Below are 27,075 nucleotides of genomic sequence, written 5' to 3' on the forward strand. Positions count from 1 at the left end.
ACCATGAACAAATAAAGGTTCGTCCCAAATACAGGACAGGGGGAAAAAAACAAGGGTGGATAAACTCCTGGTGCTTGTCATATAATGTGCATGCCAACTAACTTCTTTTGTTGGGTCTCTGTAAATAATATAAAGAGTACGGTCTAGACCTGCTCTATAGGAAAACTGCAATGAGATAACTTCTATTATGAATTGGCGCTATTTAAATAAAACTGAATTGAATTAAACAACCAATGTACATTTCCATTGATTTTATTTAATAAATTCAACAATATAATCATGCTTTATTATTATTTTTTTTTTACCCCTTTGTTATTCTGGATTACTCATTTTAAGTGTTATTATCCAATTTCAATGGGTCTATGTGTGTTAATGTTCCAGCCAAACTGTATTTTGTAGTAACATACAAATGTCACAAGATGGCAATAGCTACATTTTAAGTACTGAACGGGAACCAAACCAGAAGTCATTGAATTAACATGGCCCTGCAAATGTTTCACAATAAAAGCCTTATTCGGAAATTAAGAGATTCTGTCCCTGAAACGCTAGAGGGGTTTTAATTTGAAACTGACATAGGAAGAGTTGAGCTTGTATTAACAGCATAATGCCATAATAAAAATGCAAATAGGGCAAACAGGAGCAGATCAGAAAAGAAGTTGGCTTCATACTAAAATACGACCAAATATATTTTTCAAACAGAGGGTCTGAGAACTCTGAGTTCTCAGACCATTTACGACTGAAACCTTTTCTACAATTCTAAACTAGGTTTAAACATACTGAAATTAAGCAGCAAAGGACTGTCTGTAAATTATCTCAGGCATAACTTTCCCCAGAGCTGTCAAACACACTGCTGCATTTATAGCTCTCCGCTATTAATCAAGAGACCCATTATTGGCACTTCTCTGTCATTATCTTGCTTTGGAAAGCAAGAAAACTGGTCTCATATGAGGGGAAAAAACAAAAGAAACTACCCAATAACGTTAAGTTCTAGACAGCCAAGCTCTTTTCTTTTCAATTTTTCCTGACATTGGAACATTGTGCTCAGATAGACAGTACATTTTTCAGGTCAGCTCAAATGATCGCGATCAGGCTATTTTGTAATAATTGCGACAGGCCAAGTAGGGTCTTGCACATTGGATTTACATTCAAACAATATTCATAACTTGTGTGCAAATACTGTACCTACAAATACAAACACTTTCTTACTTGATGATTCTAGAATCTCTGTTATAACCTCCATCATATTCTGTTGTTTCTTCAAGTGCTAGGAAGTCCAGGTTCTGTAGTATGTGACAGAGACAAAACATGGATGGAAATTAAGCATTTAAGCAAATATAAATAACTTACCAACATATTCAAATGTCTGGTAACAAATCTCACCCTGCTTCCACAGATTAGGAGCTCGATTTCCTCTGGTCTGAACAGGTATTTGAGCGGTGATTCGTTGGTGACCATGTGGAAACCTCTCCTGAACGCTTTGAACTGCTTCTCCACACTTTTGTTCAGCATGTACTCTGCATACTGGGCCACAAACTCCTGCACAAACACACATCAACACGGACAGTTACCATTTAATGTTCACCATCAGCAGATGTATTTAGTAGTTTAGCTTTTGTATTCTTGCCAAACTCACATATCTACTTTACTTTCACACAACAAACCGCACCAGAGTTCAGTTAGATGCGTGCCAAGACCCTCCTTTTCAAGTGGTCTAAAGGAACGGAACCAAATGGACAAATACGTTCACTTTGGGCTATGTGAAACTGTGATGGCCATTTTTCACAATTTTCATGTTTTATTTACCAAACAATAAATATATTTAAAGAATAAAGAATATTTCTTTAGAGTAAGTATGCACGCAGGGTATTTCTGTGATAACATTCTTGACGATATGACAAAATACTGAAAGATATTTTTGGTTTAGAACTCACAATCGCTTTTGAGCTCTCTTCGCGTAATTTTTGGCTCTCCTCGTACTCAACTGGGTGCTTGATTGAGGTGGTGAAATAAGTTTGTTGTATTGCTCCCTTTTGTTGTTACAATCTTCTTGTACTTCCTAAATATTACCGTGGTTTGTTGTACACCTGATCTTTTGTAACCAAACCACTTCCACACTACTGCAGTCGCTCCCCTTTTTGGAACTAACTCCTCCATCGTGGAGTCGGTAGCAATGTTACTTCAGCTTTCAGCCATGCTTGTTGTTGTGCTGTGTGTAATGGTAGGACATCATTGCGTCAACAAGTTGGAACATTGCCATTATCACAATATTAATTTTTTATATATATTTTTTTTTTCATATAAAAAATTATACCGATATTATCGTGAACAATACGATATGGCAAACCCCTACTATAAACACTATGAATTATAGTCTTGGCGCAAGACCTCAAGAATAAGTTTTTATTACAGTTTGAAAATGCTTTGTGTTTTCTGTTTGGCTCACCTTTCTGTTTTCATTTGTGACTGGAATCTTGTCACCATTTTCCCTTAAATCGTACATGAGTGGGTTCCCAAACAGGTCTGTCTGGGAAATCTGGAAAGTGATCATCATGTCCTCTTCCACGCTGCCCTCGTACTCCAGCAGCTCCTTCAGACTCTGGTACAGAACCTTCCAACACAATCAGATATCATATTTAGCATTGCTTATCAAGTGACAAACATGGCTGTTCAAAAAAGTAGACTTCCAGCACCTAAATCTGGCAGTGTTGAAAGTTAAACTGTAGTTGCTCCATAGCTACATGAACATTCCAGCTAAAGAACATTCAGAACATTTGCTGAAATAGTTCTTACCGGGTTGGCATCAGCCAAGTCCCTGAAAGTCCCTTTCTTGCCCATCAGCTTCCTGTAGACCACCATAGGAAAGTGGACATCCAGGATACAGTTGTTATAGATGGCCAGACCAAGAACGATGCCTATCAGAGTGTATTGGCCCTCATTTTCAAAGGATGATGGGTTGAACCAAAACAGTTTGGTGCGCTCGTCGTATGTGAACATGCCTGCAGGAGGAAAAGATGATATGAAAAAAAGTGTTAATTAATACGTATATACATATATAATTACACACAGTTGTGCATCACTTCAGAGGACATTACATTGACTTACATTCATTTCCTGGAGACCCTAATACAGTGGTGTGAAAAAGTGTTTGCCCCCCCCTTCCTGATTTCTTGTCAAACTTAAATGTTTCAGATCATCAAACAAATTTAAATATTAGTCAAAGATAACACAAGTAAACACAAAATGCAGTTTTTAAATGAAGGTTGTTATTATTGAGAGAAAACAAAATCCAAACCTACATGGCCCTGTGTGAAAAAGTGATTGCCCCCTAAACCTAACAACTGGTTGGGCCACCCTTAGCAGCAACAACTGCAATCAAGCATTTGTGATAACTGGAATTCAGCCACATTGAGGGTTTTCGAGCATGAACTGCCTTTTTAAAGGTCATGCCACAGCATCTCAATAGGATTCAGGTCAGGACTTTGACTAGGCCACTCCAATGTCTTCATTTTTTTGTTCTTCAGCTATTCAGAGGTGGACTTGCTGGTGTGTTTTGGATCATTGACCTGCTGCAGAACCCAAGTTCGCTTCAGCTTGAGGTCACGAACAGATGGCCGGACATTCTCCTTCAGGAGTTTTTGGTAGACAGCGGAATTCATGGTTCCATTTATCACAGCAAGTCTTCCAAGTCCTGAAGCAGCAAAGCAGCCCCAGACCATCACACTACCACCACCATATTTTACTGTTGGTGTGATGTTCTTTTTCTGAAATGCGGTGTTACTTTTACACCAGATGTAATGGGACACACACCTTCCAAAAAGATCAACTTTTGTCTCGTCAGTCCACAGAGTATTTTCCCAAAAGTCTTGGGTCATCAAGACTTTTGGGAAAATACTCTGTGGACAAAAATTGAACTTTTCGAAAGGTATGTGTCCCATTACATCTGATGTAAAAGTGACACCGCATTTCAGAAAAAGAACATCACACTGTCCATCTGTTCGTGACCTCAAGCTGAAGTGAACTTGGAATGAAATTTTGTGGGGTGTCATGGTGGCATGATGGTTTAAGATGTTTTGTTGGGGAGTTTTTCCTTACCTGAATTGAGGGTCTAAGGTGTTGTATGCCGTACAGATTGTAAAGCCTCCTGAGGCAAATTTGTGATTTGACTATATAAATAAATCTGACTTGACTTGGCCTGAGTATCTGTGTATCTGCCGTAGGGCTCAAACGATTCCTCGAGTAACTTGAGAAACTCTACTACTAAAAATCATCAATTCAAACTATTTGCAACGAAGATTCATTTAATCCATATAAATATATACTGCGCACTGTGTTTTGCACGGATGATTATTACTTTGGCACAACCTGCTTATGCTGTGTTTGATCAGACACAGTTCAGAGCGTCTTTGGTGTGATTTGACAGCACGGATTACAAAAAAAAAGGAATAGAGAGAAAATGCAAGGGGCACAGAGAAGAGACAGGCCAGAGAAAGCGACTCTGTACAGTGTGTCTATTGTAAAACTGAACAAGCCACAAAAGCATAACGTTACAGTCTATGCATCCAGTCCACAGAGCGGACCTGATCTTTTCTTTAAAACCCAGAATGTATTTGGCACTTAAATGCACTAAATGGGTTTAGTTTTGACACATATTCTATGCAATTTAAGCAATAAAAATGTAGATTTTTCTAAAAAGGAAACCAATTAGTTGTTCATTTTGAGACCTATCTTACTTTCTCTTTTGCATATTTACTATTGCTCTTTAATAAAGAAAAAGTATTTCATATCTGATTACTCAATTAATCAATGGAATAATTGGTACAATACTCCATTACTAAAATAATCGATAGCTGCAGCCCTAATCTGCCGGTGACCTTTGTTGCATATCATCTCGCGCTCTCCTTCCCCACATTTGCGGTCTTCGCCTGGAACTACTGTATAAAAGCAAAAATGCCAAAAAATTATCTTAGACATAAAGAATACATTAAATGTTGTCCTGAAAATACACTCAATCTTGTAATGCTGAAACTGTCATTATACAACAAGTAGTTCCAACCAAGCAATCTGATTGGTCAACTGGACATTTAGATCGTGCTCAAATCAGCATGACAGCACACCCTGCTCATCACTAAAAATATTACTTACCAGGTACATGCCTCCCTTGTTTGCAGTAAGCCGGAGAACAAACAGTTTTGGGACCACAGTGAAAATGTTGTTTTTGAAAGGCTAAACGTGCTACTAGCTTAAAATTAACATGTGAAGTTTGCGGACACAGTAACTAAATCTGAGTATGGAAAAAAAAAAAAATTCCAGATATCTTAGTTACAACAAGCTTGAGCTAGCAAGGCAGTTTTGTGTTTTTATGTGTGGTATTCAGTTTAGGAAATCCCACGATCTCTAGAAAGCATTAGCTCAAGTTGGCTTGCTGACTCAACAGGGACTAGAAATCGTCTCTGTTGCTAGGGTAGTTACTAAGGGTCGGTCTACTTGCTGGAGTAGTAAACTAGGTTTCATTACATAGAATTCTACTGACTGGTTGTTTTCCAGTTATCACTCAGGGAAAACGGAGATAACACTAGCAAAAAGTTTTTTATTTTGAAGGCGAATTGCCCCACACTATGAATACATTTTGATTATATCTTGTATTTTGTTGGTAACTGTTGTATAGTTGCAATATTACACTTGAGGGTGTGCTTTAACTTCATTATTGGCGCAAACGCCTCGGCCGTGACCACATCAATCTCGTGCCAATAATGACGCTAAAGCACACCCTCTTGTGTAATATTGCTTATTTTCTCTACTTGCAGACATGAGCAAGTTCATTTCGATGCAATTATGTACCGCTCAAACTGAAAATGAAAGTACATGTTTAAAGGTGAACGTTATTACTGTCCATTGTAAATTCCTGTTCAATGTTGACATAATAATAAACCACTCTAGTTGTGCACACACACAGTTTTACAGTGCAAAGAAATAATTGTACAGGACATTTCAGGTGTAATCAGCTTTGTGTTCACTTCTCAATAAGGGATTTAGATAATTTGATGAAACTAGCCTTGCAATGCCAGATAGAATCTGTTGAAAAGCAGTGTCCTTGCTGCCCAAAATCTCAGCAAGTAAGTCGGTTAGCTAAACACTATCATACCTGATAGGAATAAAAACTATGAAAATTAAACCCATAGACTTTTCTTTAGACTGCAGTATCACTACAGCCCACAAGTTATACATGTGCTTCACCAGCCTTACGTAGATGATGCTGTATTTAACAGCTTGTTTAAAATTAGGCCTGGGGCAACTGAAAGTAAAGTATCTGTTATTGATGTCTTTGAATCATTAAATGTGTTTCCTACTCATACAAGTAGCTTTACAACATAAATGCTAGTTGTTTTGTATTTTCTTACCAATATCTGGGTTGAAGATTTCCTCGACCACCAGCTGAAAGAACTCTTTGGAAACACCTCCTTCATCAACACCTTGCTCTCCTTCAAACTCTACGTACAGCTGCTTCTTCAAGTCTGCAGGATTCTCCATTGCTATCATTTCCAGCTACAGAGACAAGAGAAACAGATCAGTGCAATGTGTCTCAAACTCAAACAAATTTATTAAAAAGGGGAATTAAATTGTATGTATTGAACTGGCACAAACATACCCTGACCAGAGCGTCGTCAATGATGTGGTCTCGGCGTACTTTGAGCCTCAGGTAGGGGTTGAGCTGCTGACCCTGCACCAAGCTGTAGAGCACAGTAATACGCCGCTCACTGTACATGCGGATGCGGTTGTCATAGTACAGACCCAGGTTCTTGGTGACGGCATTCAGGATGAAGGGGCAGGTCATAAAGGAGAACTTGTTTTCAGTTTCAACCTTAAAGAAAGTGTAGTCCTTGTCCATCTCCAGCACCTCGTTCAGAGGCTCATTGACAAACTCCTCAAAGGGAATGAGTGGCCGGCGGCAATCATTGGTGCGGATCCCCAACTCCGTCTCCAGTGGGTCCACCCGGGGACCCTTTTTGTTCCGCCGTTCCTCGCCCAGCAGCTCCTGCAAGGTGAGCTCGCTGGACTCTGGGATGGGCTCCTCGTCCTCTTCCTCATTGTGTTCCATGTCAAGGTCGCCGCCCAGCACGTTTGCATAATAGACCATCTTCAAGCACTTGGTGGCCGCCACCACTGCATCATCATCGTTGACCAGGTTGCGGCTATTGAACTCGTTACTGATCACCTTGTAGGTAATGAGCTGCTGGAAGGTCTCCACCATGCGCCGGATCTGCTCTGCACTGTAGTGTGACCACAAGCGTGCCAGCTTAGCCTGAGCTGCCAGTGGCAGTTTGCTCATGGCCTTGCAGAACTGTGGGAGGGCAATCTCCAGGTACTCTGGGCTGTGGAGATTGCTGTTTTCCATCACTATAACAAACAGGTTCAGGTAGTTTGGGTCTCGTGAATACACATTGTGGTACGTCAGGTCACACTCTACATTGGGTGAGAGGTAGACCAGTGCATTCAGGAAGGCAGCTTCTATCTTCTCATTGGACAGCAGGCGCTCATACACCCGCCGCACGGCTTCAATGTCCACGGACACCTCATCAGGGGCCAGCTTTTGGACATCATTTTCCCCCGAGGAGCCCTCTCCAAGCCTTGATGATGAAGAAGAGGCAGGGGAGTCCTCCTCCATAGCTGTAGCAGAGCAGGCGGCTGCCTCCTTCTCATCCTCATCCTTGTCCTCATCCTTACCTTGAAGGGACTTGAGCTCCTCCTTGGTGTGAGGTTTGGACCTCCGGAAGCTCTGCACCAGGCCCTCAGCACTGGAGAACACCCGACCTATTACCCTGATCAGAGGTGAGTAATCTTCCTTCTCTCCACAGATGTCCAAGATCTCATACACTTTCTCCTCTGTCAGGTAAGTTACATCTACAATCAAACATTACATGGTTAAAAATAAAAGGAAAACAAAACAGATTAAGCTCTCCACCATCATAAACTGTAAGAATGTAACAGTATATTCTGCTCTATTTCATTCATCAACAGTGTGCAAATACTGAATGTCTGGTATCATCTCACCTTTGAAATTGTCTCGTACAGAGTGGATATCTTTATGGTTCATCTTCCTGTTGCTACAGGCTGAGTTGCTGTGTGCGCTGCTCTCCAGGTAGGCTGAGGCAGTGCCTTTCTTCGAGGGGTGGGGGTCACATAGCTTAGAGTTGACCTTGTAGAGCTCCAGGGCTTTGACCGCCGCTGCGTTGTTATCCATGCGGTTGAAGCCGACTGATGAGGCACACCATGAGTTAGAGCACGACTCATTCCCACAGCCCTCCGTTAACTGGTGGTAATAGCGCTCTATTAGATGTTTGGCAGCTGCTCGCTTCCTGTGTTCAGAGGGAAGGCACAACAGGTTATAAGTATTGCGTGAATCCAATTTATTCATCATTAACAGCAGTTAGTGCAATATTGGATCAATGGTAAAGATGACAGTAATTCCCATGTCTACGACTTCATCAATCATCAAGAGTGTTAATTTCATCTGACAACTCAAGACAATTGAATGACAGCAGTGTTGGTCATCTGAGTGTTAAAAATACAGTGCGCTGACAATATATCGCCACATGCATTAAATTTGGGTTTAACAGTTTTAAAAGACAGGTGCTTTCAAATTATCAAGCGCCAAGACAGATATACTGGAGCTTTCAGAAAAATCTGAGTTTTTTCAACTTTGTTGTTGATGCGAACATTTCTGAAACTGGTCATTACAGTAACTCCCATATGAGATAACTGCTGGAACAGAGCAATACTGTTTTTTAGGCTAATACCAGTATCAAATTTCGAAAGTTAAATCTGATATTGATTTGTCAGGTGGTATGAATTTATTAACATATACACAAAACTCACACAAACATAACATAAAAATATAATAAAGGGTCTCTTAAATGTACGCATGACAGTTAATTATTGACCTTGTGAATAGAATTGTGAACAAAATTATTTTAACTCAAGGTCTAATTAAAGCACAAGCTTTTTCCTGCACATTCAATCATCTATCAGATAATCCAAGCCCATTTGTTTCTAAAGTAAATGAACTGTTTCCTTGAATAATTTAAATTATCTTCAAACTGTTAAAAATAAACAATGCCCAGTGCTACTTAGTGCTCAGCACTGCAAGAGGATCAACTTGGAAGAAAATATTAACATGCTAGTTTTTTTGTTTTAAAGTTCGATCACTATGTTTCACCACATAGATATCATAGCATGGTTATAACAACCACAATCAACAGAGCTTTAACGAAGAAAAGGAAACAAGAAGTGAGAACAGACAAAAACAGAATGGTCCAAGCTTACGTTTACTTACGTTACTGGTTTAACTGTTAGAAGGGCAGTCTTAAAATACATGCAGATAGACAAACCTATGTACTAGCATAAAATGAGTTTGACTTACATTCGGCTTGCTTCTGGGTTTTCTATTTCAGGCTCCTCGTATTTTCTAATTGAACAACAAACAATATCGATAAGAACTACAGCAGAAGTCACGAAGTGCTGCGCTGACATGATAATGACAATAAATAGTGTTGGCTCCCTGTTGGTTGCATTGGGGACTCTGGGGCAATATTAGAACATATTTTGATTGAGCGTGTACCTTATGGACGATAAGAAAATGACATACTAGCTAAAAAGCAATATTAGAGTCGGTGTCTTATAGCTAGAAGCAACCAGGTTAGCTTTACAGTGATTAGGGTCAGTGTATTCAGTGTATTCTGTTAAATGTGTAGCCATAGTTAATACGCGTACGCTGTTACTGATTGTCAAAATACGCGTTAAACAAAATCCTACACTCCAATCTCCAAGGGGCAATAGGGCTGGTCAAGCAGGAGAAATGTCAGGTAGCTGGACATTCTGACGCTGACTTAGCAAGCTAATGTAGCAAACTAATATAACTAGCTAGCCCGCTGGCCTTGTTTCAACTATTATTCATGCAGAACTGACGTTTCCAAAGTAGTAACAATTGTGATTGATCAACCAATACTTGCAATAAACTTTCCCTAGATATACTGATAAAAACAACAGAGCAATAGCATCCACACAACTACTAGCAACAGCTAGCTAGCTATCACTTTCAGTGTTTCTTCGAGCATCCCCGACTCTTTCCTCTTGGCGTCCCCACCTATATGGTCCTTCTGTGGGGCTAGTCTCGGCCTGTGGTGGCGCACACTCACAGTCCTCCTTCTCGTCGGAATTCATACGAGACTTTATCCTCAGTTGTTTGTAATTCTGTTGCTGTTTGTGAATGTATCAAGTCCTCCACAGGTTGATTACAACTTCAACAGCACGATGGTTTAAGTCTAAACGGGCAGCGACGAAGGATTTTCAATTCAAAACTTCATTCACGGCCTTCCTACTGCAGGCTCTTTCCTCTGCCTGAGATTCACAGCCATCTTGACTTCAACATCAGCCCACGTCCCACAATGCACTGCGTTCTAGATACAAGACCTGCTGGAATGGATCATAATGCTACGGAACTGGACTCATATTCATCATGACAGTAGTGATGCATATTCCCAAATAAAATTCATCAAACTACCACAAACACCCACAAACCTATGGCTTTTAGACCCCCTAAAAGCCATTCATTTTACCCTTTTATCAAACCAGACTGAAAGGTCAACTGAGCATGTAGAATCCTATTTCTGACAGCCCAAAATCATATCAGTTCTTTTGTAGTAAAAGTTAAACTTCTAGTGCGTTTGCATTTTGTCAAGTGACAAATTTGAACACAGTTTATTAGACACAAAAGCCGGCGGAAGTGACAGTACCTGTCACAGATACCTGTGATTAACAACAGGTCCCTCTATGTTTGTGTGTGGAGTGAGTGCTACAGCTCAGACTCAGACTGATGTCAAAAGACTATGTTCAATATTCCAATTGAATTTGCCATGAATGACTTGATGTTTCTGGTGGCTCTTACTTGTCCATAACACCTCCCTGAGGTGCAGATCAAAGTGCAGGTGCAAAGGTTGGGAATGATCACATACAACTAGGAAGACTTTATTCCAAATTTGAAATTCATATTTGTCATTTGGTTACATTTGGGGCTTCCCTATAATTATCATATAATTTACTAGCTTTATTTTTAATTCTTTGCAATTTTACTTTGTTTCTAACAAAATAAAAGGTACATTCTCTGAGGTTTTGAAACTCAACCTGGTTTAGAGCAACAGTGAGCTGGGAGGATAGCTGGGGATTTGGGGGAGGGGTTGGGCACTATTACAAATTCAGGGAGTGTATCTAAGTCAAGCCTTTGTCTAACAGTGCCAGAAACTCTCCTGGTTCTGTTTTAAATTAGTTGAAGGCCAAAGGCCATAAACATCTTTTGCTTCTGATGCACTCACAATATCTGAATTAAGGTGATCAGTCTGTGTGAGCTGATGACCTACCTATATTTAGTACCTGTTATTTTGTTGTATAGTCCACATTTTTTTGTTAGGAGTGCACTCTGAGCTAACAGGTACAAGGAGTGGATGATGAGAATCCCAACCTGACTTAAGACCAAAATGGACTGTACTAAATCAACAGGGACCACCAGAAGCATCCCAGTGAGACCCCCTTACATGGCTGGATTGTCAGAACAAAATCTGGGTGTTATTTAGAAAATTCATAACTCTGGAAAGGTCGCCACTGGTTTTTTCCCTATTTTTTTATGTATGTGTGACTGTACAAACAATGATTGGTTTGAAGTATAGTGATACGCCTCCACCCGTACGTTTGTGCGTCACTTTTTCCAGACTTTTATGATCTTAATGTGCCAGAGGTCTGGCTGTGTGAGAGTATCATAACAGTCACCCCTTCACAAGCACAGCTCTCAGTTCACTTTGGTAAACACCAATCTATTTCTTCTCAGAACTGATCCTTCCAACCTTCTTTCTGCCATCTCATGTCACTGGATAGGGATTCCTCTCCACAGTAGAATCCTCGAAATAACCCTTGACAGAATGGGCTGTTGACATCTGCTCTTCTTCTACTAACCTGTCAATGTCCATCAGTTCCTCTGTCACAGGCCATTAGCATCTTTCTGCACTGCTCCCATCACCATGCTTTTAAGTGTTCAAATCCAGTGTATCCAGGTACAGACAAAGAAAACAGTATCCTCTGCCTCACAATTGTAGCACAACCATTCTCAAGACCTACTTCCCTTTGTCACATCAGACCCTCAGAGGTGTTCAGAAACCACTGGCTTAAGCCACATTTCAAATTAAGACATAAACACATCTGGGCTGTTCTGCTTATTATTATTATCATTTATTGCTTGAACCGACCATCTGCAATAGGTGATTCCTGACTCACTTAAATGAGGTGTATGTGATGTTTTGAGCCTCACACTCTTTTATCAGTGAATGAATCAATGAAATCAATGAAAGACATACTAGGACTCTCTCATAGAGCCCAACCGATATATTGGCAAGTTGATATTACTGGCAATAATGCCTCATCACAGATGCATCAGTATAAGCATCTGTCTGTAGATATGAAAACCATGTTTGCAGTAAGTATATTGGAGGTCATTTAGAAAGTGTCGTTGTTGCATAGTTTTTCCAGCAGAGAGCACTGCAATGTATTGTTTAACATGCTCTACATACTGTATCTTTGGCACAACTCTTAAATAGCCACCTTTGAGGGACGCTTGACATGCAGTTCTATGAAACGTGTTTATGTAATAAACATATAATTAGGCAATATATCAATATCAGTATCAGCTTCAACAGTACTGGTTATTAGGAAAGATCAAGAAAATTATGTGCATTTTTTGAAAGACTTGGAATATATGAAAATAGAGTATTAAAAATATGAAGTGAAATATGTAGTTTGTACATGTTAACGATGAATCCCCCATGCACAACAAAGTTAGTCACAGAGTTCCACAAGGTTCTGTGCTTGGACCATATGCTTCCTTTAGGCAATATCATTAGGAAACACTCCATAAACTTTCATTGTTATGCAGATGATACCCAATTATATCTGTCAATCAAGCCAGATGAAACGAATCAGTTAGCTAAACTTCACGCATGCCTTAAGAACATTAAAACCTGGATTACCTGCAATTTTATGATGTTAAAACTGAAGTTATTGTACTGTTGGCCCCAAACACCTCCGAAACACGTTATCTAAAGGTATAGTTACTCTAGATGGCATTGCCCTGGCCTTCAGCACCACTGTAAGGAACCTCTGAGTTATCTTTGATTAGGATATGTCCTTTAACTGCCAGATAAAACAAGGACTGTCTTTTTTCACCTACATAACATTGCAAAAATCAGGCACATCCTGTCTCAACTAAGAAAAGAGATCATATTTCTCCAATAACAGATTCTCTGCACTGGCTCCCTGTAAAATCCAGAATATAATTCAAAATTCTTCTACTCACCTACAAAGTAATTAATGGTCAGGCATCATCATATCTTAAAGAGCTCATAGTACCCTATTATCCCACTAGAACACTGCACTCCCAGAATGCAGGGTTACTTGTGGTTTCTAAAGTCTCCCAAATGGGAGCCAGAGCTTTCAGCTATCAAGGACCTCACCTGTAGACTTTCCTCTTAGATAAAGCCTATAGTTAGGGCTGGCTCAGGTGACTCTGAACCATCGCTTAATTATGCTGGTCTAGGCCTAGACTGCCGGGAGACTTCCCATGATGCACCTCTCTCCTCCTCTCCCTCTTCATCTGTACTCTTATCCCATTAATGCATGTTACTAACTCTACATATTCTCTCTCCCGTAGTTTTGTGCTTTCTCGTCTCTCTCCTCTCTCCTTCTGTCGCTTCTTGCAAGTATTTCTGCATCTGGAGCTGTAGAGTGTGGATCTATGATTGCGGGCCACCAACTGCCCCCATGTGGCTGTGGCTTATTGGTAGAGCGGAACGTCCACCACACGGCTTCCCCACATGTCCTTGGGCAAGACACTGAATCTCAAATTGCTCCCGAGAGCTGTGCCTTCAGTGTGTGTGAACGTTTAGTTTCTTAGGACTGTGGTAATAATTAATATTATTAATATTAATATCCTCCTGCTCTCTCTCTCACCACGAATTTCAAAATTAAAATCAAATCAAATTATTTGAATGCATGTTATTTACTTGTTTGCATGTTGATGGCTCTAGAATAACTTAAAAACAGGTCAGAAATACAATATGACTCATGCCAATTATTTGACTGTACTTATATAGCGCCTTTCTAACTACTCAAACCGCTTAACCACATGTCTCATTCTGCTATCGCTGTGTGAATAGTTAGCATAATACACCAGGAGCCCTTGGGGTTCAGTGTCTTGCCCAAGGACCTGTGGGCTGGGGGGAGCCAAGATCGAACCGCCGGCCTTCCCATTGGTGGAGGACCCTCTTTACCGCTACGCCACAATCGCCTCAGGTGCACCCCACACTTGAATGTAGACATTAATATAAAATGTTGAAGACAGAGGTTAAGGGCATAGTCTGGAAAATGAATCAAGGGCAGTAACAGCACTGGGAGCAAGAAACAAAGGGCAGATACAGCACTTCAAAAAGTGGTATTGCAAGTAGCCTATGGCAATTAGGGAAGAGGAAATAATGGTGATTAGATAAAGAAGACACAGCAAATTGGATCAGCACAATGTAATGACAGAAAAGCATCTTATCGTTTTTGTGAACAATGTTTAGATTCTGAAACTGTTGAGGAAATATATGGCAGAGAGACAGGACATTTGACTGATCTACAAGGTTATCAGACACTGGAAAATAAATTATACTGGATGGTGACTGCAAAATAGCCTAGTTGTTTGATTTTTAGGAGAAGAACGGGACTGATGGATTACAACTACCAAAGGAAATTGAGAATGGATGAAGTTGTGCACCACTCAAAAAGAGGGCAGTAAAGCAACAACCGTCTCCCCATCACTTGTGCAAAATTTGAGAGCAACAGATTGACCCTTTTACCAAATAAACTGATACTAAAAATGCAATAGTCTTTTTTAGCGTGCGCGATTTACGGAAAAAGACACTTAAACCTCTGATCACAGTTTATTATTATTTATATTAATTCACCTTTAGTTGTATTCAAAACAGTCCAATTGGGCGGGAAAGCAGCGGAACTGGCAACCCTAGCTTGCTCTTCTGTGTGTACAGTGCGCACGACCCCTAACTGAACAGTGACCTGATGGAGCGCAGCGATACCACGGGGGAGATAAGTTAATCACCGAGTTCTGTTTGAGAAGCATTTGAAGTATGGTTATGCAAGTTATCTAGTTAGTCTTTACTGCAGACATCAGTTCGCAATCTATTTGTAAGAGAACCGAGCGGATATTTTGTCAATAATACATATTTAATTGTAACGTTACTTTGCTATTAATGCTGTCAACTAAGTTTAGCTAGCGTCACAGCCTACTTTTTAAGTGAACAGGTGTCGATTTTCTAAATTCTGATTCAAAATCTAGGTTATATAATTTTGTCAACCAGTATTCTTTTAAAAATTTCGATTTTTATATGGGTGTTTTGTTAGAGAGTGCGGCCAAATCGAAGCAACAGTGAGCTCTCCCGCTCTTTGCACGTGTCTGTCAGGATTAGCCAAAAGTAGCACAAACTAATTTTACACACTTCGCTAGCAAATGAATTATAGCAAGGATGTTGGCTACAAATAGTGTACCTTGATAAAGTTGGTTTTTAAGGGTCGTTTTATGGGTAATTTAAGAACCAACCAACAGCCGGGCGCGTAACTGTTATAGTACTAATTTTGATATTTGTCTTCATAGTTGCTAAACCCAGACTTTAAATCTAGTATTTTAGCTAATGCTAGCTTAACACTTGCGTTTGCTAAAATCTTTACTGTTAGGGAAAGGATGTTGCTTTAACAAAGATACTCTTAAGAATTTTCTAAATAATTAACGTTACATTAGATGTTATTTAAGTGCAGTTTATTTGTTTTAATCCAGTGATAGGAATGCTTTTTTTTTCCTCAACTGAATTGCTTTACCCAGTCCGTCGGCAGGATTCATGTAACCAACCTGTCCCACCTTATGTGGTAGCAAGTCTAAAGCAATTGTAATGCATTTTCTAGCATCTAAGTGTTGACTTTGTCTTTACATTTTTTAGGTGAACAAAAATGGACGAGTGGGAAGAACAGGTAAGCTAGTTTAGTTAACGGTTAAAGCGCCAATGAAAACGAGTCAATTATGTCCAGCTTGGCCAGACAGTCAACACCTGATTTGAATTTACCCATCTTCACAGGGAACCACTACTAGTAATATTACACTGATCAGCCACACCTCAAGCCAAGGTATGTTTACTGCTCTGTAAGTAAATTGTCCAGTGATAATTTGCCACTACATTTTATGCTTTAATAGCGCTTGTACATCCATGTTTAACATGTACATTCAAGTGTGAAAATTAAAGGTAGAGGCAATTGGCAACTCTTTAAGTTAAGGTGACGCATTATTGGAAATGAACACCTTGTTTTTAGGCACAGGAAGAGACTCCTGGAACACTGACGGTGGCAAATTTGGAAGGGGTAAGTATAGAAAGGCTAAGTAATGACTATCTCTGCCCTAAAGGACATTGAAGAATGTTTTTTCTGTTTCTATCCAGGTCGTGGTGGCAGAGGCAGACAAGGAGGATTTAAAAGCTCATTCTCCTCAGGTGCCTTTTCATCTCAAATTATTAATCAGGTAGTAAAATGATTGTTAGTTGAGTGACTGAACACTTATCAAGTAACAATATCAATTGCAAGATGCCACTTTGGCCTCTTAATAATTTGTGATGTGAGACTTTTTGTAGACTAAAAAGTAACTGAATAACTGAAAATTATCATTAGATTGGCAGATAATTTAAGAAATATTGGTAGTAGCTGCATGAACAATGCGCTCTGATCCCAGTCAGGCAAAAATAGTGGATGGATGGATTTGAAATGAGACCCCTGAGAAGGAGAGAATTAATGCTTAGATGGGATTTGTAGAAGGAATCTAATTTTGGTGCTTTGTCCTTTGTTTTGTAGGTGGTGACAAGAATGGGAATGGTAAGCACTGGCAGTACTACGTTAACTGATGTCAGTTAGCAGTTGCTCAGTCCTTGGTGCTGCTGACCCTCCAATTGATTCTTTATAGATGGGGACAGCTGGAACAGTACAGGGGCAGAAAGAGGTGGTTTCAGAGGCAGAGGTGAGACATGAACTGTGATTACCTCACCCACCCACACAGACAGAAAATGAAAACACAGTGTGGGTTGAGCAAAATGTTAAATACTGTGGGGGGAAAAAATAAATAAATTATTGTTCCAAAAATGGATACAATAGAGAGAAGGAAACTGACTTAAGTTATTTTACTCGAGGAGACAACAACAATGCCTGTAGGATTTAATGTTGCAGTTTGTTCTTCGGGGAAATCCATGCTTTGACAGCCATACTTCATTGCGATGCGCAGACGCATGATATGCAAATTGACATATTTCCGTAATCGATTACGTCTTCCCAGCCCTACTATAAAGGCTGATCAGAAGAGCCAATCAGATGATGCAATCCCACCCAGGTATATTAATGGCCGGCGGCCCATTTTATAGCGAGAGAGACATTATCTGGTATGTTAGACGTGGACACAGTGGATATTTTCCAAGCATGGACCAAGTAAAGCAACAGTAAACAAATCTTAATGGTGCAGATGTCATTTGGTACCATGGTGGTTTAGATCGTTCCGATAGGCAATGTCATTAACAACAAGCCTCCTCCACACGTGGCTCACCTGATGTTGTGAAAACGGAACGGATGGGTGAAAAACTCCTAGAGATTCAACAGAGTAGACACAACCTGTATGATACAGTGAGAGAGAAACAAAAAGAGGCAGGTGGGGCAAGCCAGTGTGTGTGCATTAATGAGATAGAGGTGTGTGTGTGTGGAGAAATGAGAACTGAATGGAAAAGCAAGGTGAGCAGATTAGTTTTTTTATTTTTATTTTTTTTAAACGGTAAAATAAGAAATAACCTACTAAAAATAGAAATATACCCCCCTTCCCCGTCACAGTTGCTGTCATTCTGTGGGAAACACTGTATATTTAAGCCCAATGCTGCTCCTAATAACCAAGCATAGGCTATATGGTTAATGTTGTCTCTGAGAGAGGAATATGTTGCTCAAGTTGCCTGCCAATAGACAGTTGTCAATTCATGATACTTTCTCATCTCTTAACTTTAATACTTAATATGCAATGTTGGTAAGAATAGTTAAATAAAAGGCTTCATATAGATCCCGTGATCGATATCGGCCGATACTGCTTCCAGAGATCTGTGATAGGCCCCAAAAATCCTGATCGGAGCACCCTTAGGAAGAATGAACATGCAAGAGTCTGTCCATTCTGGATTAAAAGCTCTCTTTTCGCTGTCTACTTTTCTCTTTGAAATTAAGGCATGAAAAAATAGATACCGCCCAAGGCTACTGCCCACAATAAACTCGTCATGCTAACCGTTAGGCTCAACCATTGCACTTTACCATACATTAGCATTCGTTTTTAGCTTGTTCATAAGTAGCTATGTATCTTAAGACAAGTTGAATTCTTGTAGACTTTGAGACAGACCAACCAGCCCATCCTCTCTACCAGCTGTACCTGTCCAGCAGTGAGTCTCTTCATATCAGCAGCAGAGTGAGGAGGACAGGATGAAGGATGACACAGGGCTGTTAGCCAGTTTATTGAAAAAGGCTTGCAGCCTTTATAAACAATGAAGTCTAAGGGCATCAGGTACCCATTAATTAGTCCAAGAGAGCAGAGATTCTCTAGTGTGTAACAATTAGGAGCTATTGGCAGAAATGGAATATAATTATGTTTTAAGTAGTGTATAATCACCTGGAAATGTGAATCATTTTGTTTTCAGTACCTTTTTAGAATAAGTCGTTTTTATCTACAGAGGGAGTGGGTCTCCTTCAACAGAGTTTGCTATGTGTCTAGCCCAGAATGGACAAACCAAACACTGGCTCTAGATAGGGCCGTTTGTGTTTTTTGCGGGTTTAGCAGCCACCATAGTTTCTCTTAGATGCTTGGAAGGGGAAGGTGACGCGAGCGGTATTCATATGGTTGCAAACAGGTTTTAGACATGAAGGAATACTAACCGGAAAACCAGTTTTAAATATCAAACACCTGTAGGCTCTAAGAATTTGTAGTTTTCTTGGAAGAAGTCAGCTGTCGTCAGCTTGCCGTTTCATGGAGGGAAAAGTGTCAAAACAATCATAAGAACTTTTCCAACCCCAAAATTACATGAAGCATCCTAGATTAGACATATGTTGGCCAAATACAGATGTAGGTTCCCAGGGACAATTGTATCATTATAAAGTCGCACATTAAACCTTCTGAACAATGTGAAGAGCAAATACTGTATTATATTAGCAGATTATGTTGGGGTCAGTTGGTAGATTTCTAATAAAATGTGATGTTTTGAACTGCATTTATGAAATCATGTGTCCTGACAGCATGTTCATTCTATCAGGGCGTGGCAGAGGATTTGGCAGAACCGATCGCAGTGAATTCAGTGGTAATGTTTTCATATGTTTGGTTCTGAGACCACTTGAATCAGGTCTATTCTGAGTGCAACTGACCTAAAGACATTTCAGTTGACTTAATATGAACTCCCCTGATATTACAGGAGACGATGATGGAGTGTGTGAAAATGGTAGGGTTTTATTTATTTATTTTTTATTTCCACACACACGTTTGGTACTAAAACAGGGTTTGGTTGTAGTGTGACTACTGAAGTTGTAATTTTCCACAAAGGAATACTTTTTATCTACTGTATATGAACTTTATTAATTAACTTTATTACAGGCATTTCAGTACTTACTGAATTTCTGAAATACGTTCTGAACAGGGTTTAGGGGAGGAAGAGGCAGCAGAGGAGGTTTCAGACAAGGTAGTTATTGATTCAATCCTGTTTATAATGAAAGAGGGCAGCTTTTTGCTTGATAATTTTCTAAAACGCACAGAACTGTATTGCTATTTAAGTAATCCAGTCTTAATTGGAAATTTGAAGAGCAGATAATTAATGGTTGATAATGTGTTGAAGGTGGTGAGCAGGGTGGCAGAGGCGGCTTTGGAGGAGGTAAATATGCAATTATTTAACCTTTTTGAAGAGTCATGATTTCATCTTAGTAAATGTCGAGTGTATCTTATGTTGTAGGCTACCGTGGAAAAGATGAGACCTTTGCTCAAGGTAACTTTTAAAAAAATAAAATAAAAATTGAACAGCTTTTCTGATTATTAACTGGATGATTTTAGCCATTCAGTTTGGGTTTGAAACATTTCACTGATGTAGTTAATATCTATCTGATACAGTGGAAGATAAAGAAAATAAAGATGCAAGCAATGGTGACAGTAAGTTAATGAACTGTTCAATGTAAATAAATTCTGCATTCCCACAGTATGATCAAGCTTGTTCCACCCCTGCACCACATCAAAGAATTTCTTTCCTGACCTTCAGGACCGAAAGTCACTTATGTTCCCCCAACCCTCCCTGAAGATGAAGGCTCCATTTTTGCCCACTATGAGACAGGCATCAACTTTGACAAGTATGATGACATCATGGTGGACGTCAGTGGAACCAACCCACCGCAGGCTATCATGGTAAGAAGTCCTGAAATAAGTAAATTAGTTGATGAACAGTTGCTGGTTATACAGTCTCTTATATTTGAAGATGCGCTGCTTTGGTGCCTGGTTCTTAAGACAAAATAAGAAATTACAGATTCTTTGATAAGTGGTGATGGATGGGTCTACATATAAAATCTGGGCTTGATTTCACCCTCCTGGACAACTATCGTCCAATCTCCAAACTGCCTTTTTATTTAGAAGATTCTCGAAAAACTTGTATGTAAGCCGCTTCTTGCTGCTGTGGAAAACGATAACATTTGAAAAGTTCCAATCTGGCTTTCGTCGGCACCACAGCACTGAGACATCCCTTCTCAAAGTCACTAATGACCTTTTTAATGACTGCTGATGTAGGCATGTGCTCAATTCTTGTGCTGCTGAACTTGCTTTTTGCACAATTGATCATGGCATTCTTTTAGATAGACTGAGGCACTGGGTGGACATATCTGGCACTGCACTAGACTGGTTCTCACCATATTTGTCCAATAGGAAATTCTGTCACCATTAATAACTACATGTCATCCTTTTCCCATATCAAGTACGGTGTGCCTCAAGGTTCAATTCTGGGTCCAATACTGTTCTCTTATACATGCTTCCCTTGGGTGATGTCATCTGCAGACATGGGATTTCTTTTCATTGTTATGCGGATGACACACAGTTGTACCTCTTGTAACCCCCCTGAGCTTTCTGCAGGACTGCCTGACAAAAAAAATGGATGTCAATAAATTTTCTACAGCTCAACTCAAATACAACTGAAATCCTTGTTATTGGGCACAAACATATCACGAAAACAAATACTGCCATCTTCTGGCTACCTGTCACAACATATCAAACCTGTTGCAAGAAATCTTGGTGTCCTGTTTTGATAGCAATTTATGTTTTGAGCAACATATCACTAAGCTTGTCCAATCATGTTTTTATCACCTCAAACATTGCAAAAATATGATCTATTTTAAATCTTAGTGATGCAGAAACTGTTGTACATGCTTTTATCTCCTCACGCCTTGATTATTGTAACAGTCTGTTCACTTGTCTTAATCAAAAAACTTTGAAATGACTACAGACTGTACAAAACTCAGCTGCTAGGCTTTTAGCCAGGACCAAGAGGTACGATCACATCACACCTGTTTTAGCCTCTTTACATTGGCTCCCTGTTTGTTTTAGGATTGATTTTTTAAGATCTTATTGATTACTTTTTAAGGTTCTTCATGGCCTGGTTCCAAATCATATTTTAGACCTTTTTAATCCCTTATGAACCCTCACGTAGTTTGAGATCTTCGGGCAGGGGTCTTCTGTCTGTTCCTGAGTCCAGGATTCGATTCAATTAAATTTTATTTATATAGCGCCAATTCATAACAGAAGTAATAGAGCAGACCGTACTCTTTGTTATTTACAACAAATCACACCACGAGCAAGCATTTGGCGACAGTGGCAAGAAAAAACTTCCTTTAAGAGGCAGAAACCTTGGACAGAACCAGACTCAATGGTGGGCGGCCATCCGCCGCTGCCGTGTTTTGAGAGAAAAAAAGATAGGGAGAGGTTTAGACACAGAGGTTTTGTGGGGGAGAGGGAGGCACAATACAAACACCACCTAGAATTTTTTTTTAATAGAATTGTAATTGTAGTGTTAATAATAATGATGTAGATGATGATGATAATAATGATAATGATGATGATGATAGGAATGAAAACTAAGGGGGACAGAGCTTTTGCCATCAAGCCCCCAAGGCTCTGGAACAACTTGCCTGACGAAATTAGGTTATCTGAGTCAGGGTCTTCTCAAAACACATTTTTATCGGAAAGCATATCCTGATTTTACCTGAGCTGTCTGTTGTTTTGATAAGTGCTCTATAAATCAAGTTTATTATTATATCGACTTAGTGATTAATTAAACAAACTGGGATAAAAATTATTTTAACTTACATCCCTAATGGTAAATTGTCTGCATGCCTACATATGCAGCAATGACTTGAATAAAATGCAAATAAAGAGTATCTTTCCTGAGTTTTGTGGCTTCAAAGGGGTAACTCATATTGGTCAGTGAGCTGACAGCTTGTCAAACAGAAATGAAAGGCAGCAAGTTTACAAAAACAAAATCATAACATTGAAAATACTGAATACAACTAGATTAGTAATTCCCCTCAGAACTTTTTCATAAAATGATTAAACAAACATTAGCTCCAAAATAATGGGGGGGTTAAAACGTTTGAGTGCTGTTACGGCTGAAGGTGATGTAACTTGCCTGACAAGCTGCCAGGTCTCTGGGACGTCTCTAACAACAAGATCTCTAGACTAAGCTGATGCCCTTGCGTGAATAACTATTCTGTAACTCATACCACATTTTGGCAACAAATGTGAACTTTCCATTGAAGGTGGTGTATGTTTGATCTGTTATATAAGTGATGGATGGTCTGCTGAGTCAGCAATTCAAACCTTTTTCCTTCAGACTTTTGATGAGGCAGCATTGTGCGAGTCCCTGAGAAAAAATGTCAGCAAGTCTGGTTATGTGAAGCCGACCCCTGTGCAGAAGCACGGCATCCCAATCATCTCTGCTGGCAGAGATCTCATGGCCTGTGCCCAGACTGGATCTGGTAAAACGGTGAGATGAGAGGGGAATCAACAGTTGACCTAGTTTGTTTGTGGACGGAGTTGAAATGTATCTTCCTTCCTGCAGGCTGCATTCCTGCTCCCTATTCTGCAGCAGCTGATGGTAGACGGTGTGGCAGCCAGTCAATTCATTGAGCTGCAGGAGCCTGAAGCCATCATCGTGGCCCCAACTAGGGAGCTCATCAACCAGATTTACCTCGAGGCCAGGAAGTTTGCCTTTGGGTATGTTAGACCGTGGCTTTGACAAGGAGTCATCAAACACCTTAACCACCCAGCCAGATATTAAATACTCCCCACAAATTAAAGATTCCATTTATGAAGTTGCATGTTGTTCTGGCTTCTAATGTTAGTTTTCTCTGACTGTTGTAGGACATGTGTGCGTCCAGTGGTGGTTTATGGTGGGGTCAGCACTGGACACCAAATCAGAGAAATCTTAAGGGGATGCAATGTGCTGTGTGGAACACCAGGGAGACTGTTGGATATGATTGGAAGAGGAAAGGTAGACAAATTGAGAATTTTCAGTCACCTTGATGTCTACATTACGCTGAAGGCTTCAACATGTGACTGAAAAGTGTATGTCCTTCAGGTTGGGTTGAGTAAGCTGCGGTACTTCGTGCTGGATGAGGCTGACAGGATGTTGGATATGGGTTTTGAGCCTGATATGCGCCGCTTGGTGGGTTCCCCTGGAATGCCATCCAAAGAGAACCGTCAGACTCTGATGTTCAGTGCAACATACCCTGAGGACATCCAGAGGTCTGCTTCTTGACTAACAACAGCCTTTACTGTTGATGTTTGTCTTTTTAAAGCAACCTGTGAAGCCGAAAGGAACATTTCCACATTTGTGGACAATAAAGATGATTATTATTATTATTATTATTTATTATTATTATTATTATTGATATTAAAATGTCCTTGGAGTGAACTTGACATGTATGAATATGGAAGCGTGTTTTTACAGGATGGCGGCTGACTTCCTCAAGACGGACTATTTGTTCTTGGCTGTGGGTGTGGTGGGTGGAGCCTGCAGTGATGTGGAGCAGACATTTGTCCAAGTCAACAAGTTCTCCAAGAGGGAGCAGCTCCTTGATGTCCTCAAGACAACTGGTAAATTTCATTTGCAGCTATTTCCAGCCTAAACTAAAAGCAAGGACAAGAATTTCACTGTTATTTAATGATTGTCAGAACAATAAAAATCCTAACAGCTAAGAATAGGCACTAAAAATATGTTTTGATGTTGAAAAGGCTGTTTACAGTACTGTTTGTGAACACAACAGACCTATATATTTAGTTAAAGGTTTAAAAACTAAAGGTTTCAATTATACAGGAACTTGCCTGTAATGAATATGGTCAGGTTACTGGTGGCATTACTACATTGCTTTAAGCATTTTTTAAACACAGCACTCTGCATCTCTTGTAGGACTGAATAATGCACTACAGCTCTATGTAAAAATGTAACTTGTCCAGTCTACAATGGAACATGAGCTGGTGTTTTTCTCAGTTTGATTTTGATGACTGGTGCTGGTTGCAGAAACGGAGCGCACCATGGTGTTTGTGGAGACCAAGAGACAAGCTGATTTTATTGCCACTTACTTGTGCCAGGAGAAGGTTCCAACTACCAGCATTCATGGGTAAGCAGTGTGTCCAGGAATCTATATTTTCACTTTGTTTTAATGCAGATAGTAACATGTTGTGTTATCTGGCAGAGACCGGGAGCAGCGGGAGCGAGAGCAGGCTCTGGCAGACTTCCGCTCTGGCAAATGTCCAGTCCTGGTGGCAACCTCTGTAGCTGCCCGCGGGTTGGATATTCCAGATGTACAGCATGTGGTAAACTTTGACCTCCCCAACAACATTGATGAATATGTCCACCGTATTGGGAGAACTGGCCGCTGTGGTAACATTGGAAGGGCGGTGTCGTTCTATGACCCAGATGCTGATGGCCAATTGGCTCGCTCCCTGGTCACAGTCCTGTCCAAGGTAAGAGAGCTGTCTGCTACATAATGACATCTGAATAGCACTAACTCTGTAATCAACATTAACATTGAGTGTTTTGTTTCACTAATAAGTAATTGGAATATTCATACTCAGTCTGCACATACTCACCTACATGAATTATTCCCCTGAGAAAACACTCTATTGTTCAGTCATTTTAAAGTGCAGGCATTGTGTATTACTAAGAAGGACTTAATCACAGTCAGTATCGGCATTCATTGTTTCTATATGTTGACTGGGATTGACAGGCCCAGCAGGAAGTGCCCTCATGGTTAGAGGAGTCTGCGTTCAGTGGCCCCGGTACCACAGGCTTCAACCCCCCCAGGAAGAACTTTGCCTCCACAGACTCCAGGAAGGTAACTGGATTGACTTTTCTGCTTTATAGTTGGAGTTTTTTCTCTGGAATCTTTGTGATGTCAGTGTAGCTAAATGTCCCCACTTGTGTTCTCAGGGAGGATCTTTCCAAAACAACAGTGTGAAGAGCCAGCTGGCTGCTCAGACTGCAGCTGATGATGAAGAATGGGAATAGAGGGAATATTAGAGCAGCACACCCACACTGCGTTGACCAGAGTTATTTTTCTTTTCAGATGTTCACTTGTTGTAGTTTTATCACAGTGTTTTTGTTTGAAGGAAAAAAAATTGTTTGTCTCAGGCCAGACAAAGTTTAAATATGTCAAGCGAGATGTTAAATGGGGACACCAGGTCTTTCGTAGGATGTGACAACTTTCAGTCTTCACTGACCAGCATATTGTGGAAAGAATTTTTTTTATTTTTTTATCACCACTTGCATTTAACAAGATTAATAAGGAAAACTATGTGTCTGACCAAAAGTCAAAACTAAAGAATGTCATATTCCAACTATAATTTGTTTCCTACTAGGATTAAGATCACAAATAAATATTTGTTCAAAGCAAAGCCTACATTTATTGTCAGATGTGTTTTAAATGTAATGCAGTCCAATATTTTGTTAATGGATTTACAAAAACATTGAATCATTCGTGTGACTACTCCCTCTGAGTAGCCCTAAATTTATAAATCGAGGTGTACCATTACATCTAATGTAAAAGGATGAAGATTGATGGATAAATTGACTTTGATTTTTAGAAAGATACTGAATCCCTGGATATATAAGATTGTGGGTATTCCTCTTCAGTACACTATTGAAGTCGATCACAGACAAATGCACAAGTTAAAGTAATGATGCTGTTGAAGGTTGCTCTTCCTGAAACTTCTGGGTCCACATTACCAACAAGTGAATGGACTAAATGAGTAATAGTATGGTCCTCATACTTAATCAAAAAAATGGTCAACAGGGATCATCTGCTATAAATTTATTACTGTTACTATCAGTGTGGTAACAGCTTTCTGCAATGATCTCCAGGCTGAACACTACCTGGGATAAACGGTTCCACAAACCTGCAAATGGTGCAACAGGGACTGGTCGATCAATTCAAGGTTTGATTTAAGAGTAATCTAATGTGTCAAATAAAAAGCAGTTTTGTATCCCAGGGGACTCAGTACAAGTAAGTATAAAGACTTATAGCACAGAAAAAACTCATTGCTCAATCAGTCCATAATTGTTCAAAAACTCCACATTTAAAAAATAAAAAAAATCTGTAGTTGACGTCGGTTACATAGTTTTTAAACTTTGTTTCAGCTGAGTTTAACTGTTCGTTGATTTGCAAGTACATATTACCCTTTGAGCTGGCTGCGTCGTCTCCATAGCAACCATATAATTAGTAACGTTGGGCAAATGAAAGTGACAGAGGAAACGTAGTTGATCACGCTGAACTATTCCTAATCAATAGTCATAACATAACTTATGGATTGTTGCATTATCCGAATAGATCTGTTTATGCGATTGAGGCTACCGCACA

At 39.9% G+C, this 27,075-nt stretch overlaps 2 protein-coding genes across 10 annotated transcripts in view; one reads left to right on the plus strand and one right to left on the minus strand.

Moving 5' to 3' along the window:
• LOC122872128 (ubiquitin-protein ligase E3A) overlaps nucleotides 1–10,464 on the minus strand; it is a 24,302-nt gene extending 13,838 nt beyond the window's left edge. Inside the window, exons 1-9 of one of the 2 annotated variants that reach the window (XM_044187907.1) lie at nucleotides 10,194–10,464; nucleotides 9,419–9,463; nucleotides 8,050–8,354; nucleotides 6,647–7,899; nucleotides 6,399–6,543; nucleotides 2,791–2,996; nucleotides 2,444–2,608; nucleotides 1,381–1,536; nucleotides 1,207–1,280 (exon numbers count right to left, since the gene is read on the minus strand). In XM_044187907.1, the coding sequence (XP_044043842.1) occupies nucleotides 1,207–1,280; nucleotides 1,381–1,536; nucleotides 2,444–2,608; nucleotides 2,791–2,996; nucleotides 6,399–6,543; nucleotides 6,647–7,899; nucleotides 8,050–8,354; nucleotides 9,419–9,420 (2,306 nt within the window). In that variant the 5' untranslated portion in view covers nucleotides 9,421–9,463; nucleotides 10,194–10,464. Of the gene's footprint in view, nucleotides 1–1,206; nucleotides 1,281–1,380; nucleotides 1,537–2,443; nucleotides 2,609–2,790; nucleotides 2,997–6,398; nucleotides 6,544–6,646; nucleotides 7,900–8,049; nucleotides 8,355–9,418; nucleotides 9,464–10,141 lie in introns of both variants that reach the window. The other variant, XM_044187906.1, reaches the window with a different exon arrangement.
• A 4,626-nt stretch (nucleotides 10,465–15,090) lies between these two features.
• On the plus strand, nucleotides 15,091–26,118 carry ddx4 (DEAD (Asp-Glu-Ala-Asp) box polypeptide 4). 8 transcript variants are annotated; one of them, XM_044187915.1, is made up of 23 exons: nucleotides 15,091–15,219; nucleotides 16,086–16,116; nucleotides 16,221–16,269; nucleotides 16,453–16,500; nucleotides 16,578–16,628; nucleotides 16,984–17,004; nucleotides 17,093–17,146; nucleotides 19,452–19,496; nucleotides 19,608–19,634; nucleotides 19,830–19,871; nucleotides 20,025–20,060; nucleotides 20,139–20,171; nucleotides 20,294–20,332; nucleotides 20,439–20,581; nucleotides 23,049–23,201; nucleotides 23,277–23,431; nucleotides 23,579–23,708; nucleotides 23,796–23,962; nucleotides 24,168–24,313; nucleotides 24,738–24,837; nucleotides 24,913–25,183; nucleotides 25,447–25,554; nucleotides 25,650–26,118. In XM_044187915.1, the coding sequence occupies exons 2-23, from the start codon at nucleotides 16,096–16,098 to the stop codon at nucleotides 25,725–25,727; spliced, it is 1,917 nt and encodes a 638-aa protein (XP_044043850.1). In that variant the 5' UTR covers nucleotides 15,091–15,219; nucleotides 16,086–16,095; the 3' UTR covers nucleotides 25,728–26,118. The 8 variants fall into 8 exon arrangements, with proteins under 8 accessions (XP_044043850.1, XP_044043855.1, XP_044043859.1 ...); XM_044187918.1 differs by having other exon boundaries at nucleotides 15,111–15,180; nucleotides 16,077–16,116; XM_044187916.1 differs by having other exon boundaries at nucleotides 15,151–15,279.
• The last annotated feature ends 957 nt before the right edge of the window (nucleotides 26,119–27,075 follow it).

Source organism: Siniperca chuatsi, linkage group LG24, assembly GCF_020085105.1.
Source record: "Siniperca chuatsi isolate FFG_IHB_CAS linkage group LG24, ASM2008510v1, whole genome shotgun sequence".
Classification (NCBI taxonomy): domain Eukaryota; kingdom Metazoa; phylum Chordata; class Actinopteri; order Centrarchiformes; family Sinipercidae; genus Siniperca; species Siniperca chuatsi.

Excerpts from the sequence above, each read along its gene's own strand:
- ddx4 (XM_044187915.1), top strand. The coding sequence starts at position 16,096 with ATGGACGAGTGGGAAGAACAG. Across the intron at positions 19,872-20,024 it reads CAGAGGAGGTTTCAGACAAG|GTGGTGAGCAGGGTGGCAGA; the intron begins GTAGTTATTGAT and ends AATGTGTTGAAG. Across the intron at positions 20,582-23,048 it reads ACCCACCGCAGGCTATCATG|ACTTTTGATGAGGCAGCATT; the intron begins GTAAGAAGTCCT and ends TTTTTCCTTCAG.